We start from the raw sequence: 2,503 nt of genomic DNA, 5'->3' as shown, positions 1-2,503 counted from the left end.
GTAGGTCGGTGGTGGAAGGAGTTACTCGTAACGAAGTACTACGTAGTTACGTTAACGTAAACTAACTAAACTAACGTACGCGACACGACGGTCGTACGTACTATATATATATATATATATACACACACACACACACACACACACACACACACACACACACACATGTTGTTGATTCATACACTCGAGAATCTTCTACAATTTTAGAGAATGGGCGGGAGTTTCGCAATACATATCTAACACTATAAACTATGTATATTTCTAAATATGAATTTAATCTAAACAAACGTCGATATTAAAATAAATATACAATAATAAATCCGTCACAAGACTTACAACGCTATAAACCGGGTTTCGATACCCGTGCTGGGCGGAGTACAGATATCCTATTGTGTGGCTTTGTACTTAAATTTCAAAGAAACAAAACCAAGCCTGGCATCTATATTTAATTTTCACAATGTATATGAACGAGTCTTTTGATAATTGAGAGGAAAAAAATTCGGGTAGGATGAATTGTTCGTTAATATAGATTAAACGCATGAGTTTAGTTTTCGTCTATGACCTCCTTATGTACCTTACAAGTGAATAAAAACATACTGCATTTTATGTCAATATTATGTCACAGTTGGAATATTCTTACCATAGGTTGACGAAGTGTGAGCTTGCCAAGGCTTTGAACCGAGAAGCCAGCTACAAAAACACTGTAATGGAAAAGGATGCTTTAATCAGAGAACTTCAAGACCACGTTCATACACTAGAGAGAGAAGACGGCGGGTATGAGAAGTAATAAATACCTTAATCAGCATTAAAAATGTTTTAATGTTGCTAGCTTTTTTCCAAAACTTAAGTGTACGTTTCATTGTCAAAATGAAACATTTTAACGTTTCGTTTCATTAAAACATTTGTAGTTAAACTGTATAGAAGTTTGGAAATCTTTCCTGAGGTCTTCATAGTTCACTCGAATTCTATAATTCTTAATTAGTTTCAGATACTTTTATGGCTATAAACACCAGTATGTTTAGTTCCGTTTATTATACATCTGATTATTTTAGTTTTTTTTTGTTACTGATTACTCGGTAGGATAAATATTTCAGTTCTGTATTCTCCATACATCTCTTAAGAGAAGTATGCTAATCGTTCATAGTGGTGAATTGTAGTTTGTAAGAAGTTAATTTTTTAAACATAGCTATACGACGAATCACAAGGTTCACCAATGTACTTTGAATAATTTGTATTATCCAACATTTATTTTATTAATAACCTTTCATCATCTTTATAGTGATTTAAGACAAGAAGATAAACGCTTCGTTTCGGTCAAGATATATAGCGTTTCGCTACCAACAATTCTAAATGTCATTTGTTTTTTCGGATACAACATTTGCTCACGTTGCGATCAAAGATTGTTTGAAAAAATGTTATTGAATTTATTTATTTTTGGTTTTTTAGTGCAAAAATAGACATTCACACTTTTACTCAACTGTCGTCATTAACAGGCAGTTGCCCAATCAGAGATCGGTACCACGCTACCACGAAAAATGCAGGATTCTCCAGAACCACAATCGTTTTTTGAATGACGAAGTCCTGAAGTTGACTCGGATGTTGCAAGAACAAAAGTATCATAACCAGACCCAAATGTTGTAAGTACAGGTCCAAACTATTACAAGATGATTGAGAAAAGTTTTTTGTATGAGAGAGTCTCGAAAATTAGTGCAAGGTAGTTTAATGCAATGTAGTATTTTCGCTTCTTATTAGTTAATAAAGAGATCTTAGGACTTGTGAAATAGAAGGGATACCCTTGCTCTCAGAGGTTCAGAGAGGCCCGGTCCACTTCTATCTTTTGAGGCCCCTAAAAATGATGACACATTAAAACCAAATAAGACAATCATTAGACCAAAAGAAAAGTGAAACATAATTTGAATAATTTTTATTTAACATATATTTATTAACATTATTTAACAGTATATAATCTTTGTGATAGTTGTTAACTATAACTATTTGTAACAGTTTTTTCTCCATACTGTCTACATCAATAATTTGTTTTTACGTTTATTAGTTTTCATCTGCGATATATGAGAGGTATCTTCTTTTAATTGTGTTGAAAGATCTGAGTTTAAACAGTGATTACCAATGAAAAAAGGTCTTTGCGTCTCAGTTGTGCAAAAATAACCTTTTTTGTCCGATGTTATCAGAAGAATTATCACAAAGAGTATAGTGTGCTTATATCCCAAGGCAAACATTCACGTTTTGCTATTTCTCCAAGAATACAGTTACAGAATCCTGTATACTTTGTAAATTATTCTCTACTTCGTTAATTTCTTCGTTGATTTGACTAAATTCTCTCGACTGAAGGAGTTAAAAAAAGGAATAACTTTTTTTACGTGTCATATTAAACAAAATAAACCTTTATAACAATTTAGAAAAGTTGAATGTTATTATGTTATCTTTATTTTACATTTCAATCGATTCATTCAGAAATTTATAATTTTCTCATGTAACGTGTATATAT

At 32.0% G+C, this 2,503-nt stretch overlaps 1 protein-coding gene across 1 annotated transcript in view; it reads left to right on the top strand.

Annotated features, from left to right (window-relative positions):
• LOC106463422 overlaps positions 1–2,503 on the top strand; it is a 220,806-nt gene that overhangs the window by 68,370 nt on the left and 149,933 nt on the right. The window contains exons 9-10 of the mRNA XM_022390908.1: positions 643–771; positions 1,491–1,634. Of these exons, the coding sequence (XP_022246616.1) occupies positions 643–771; positions 1,491–1,634 (273 nt within the window). The remainder of the gene's footprint in view (positions 1–642; positions 772–1,490; positions 1,635–2,503) is intronic.

Source organism: Limulus polyphemus, unplaced genomic scaffold (assembly GCF_000517525.1).
Source record: "Limulus polyphemus unplaced genomic scaffold, Limulus_polyphemus-2.1.2 Scaffold1402, whole genome shotgun sequence".
NCBI lineage: Eukaryota > Metazoa > Arthropoda > Merostomata > Xiphosura > Limulidae > Limulus > Limulus polyphemus.
This window is presented reverse-complemented; position numbering and strand designations above follow the sequence as displayed.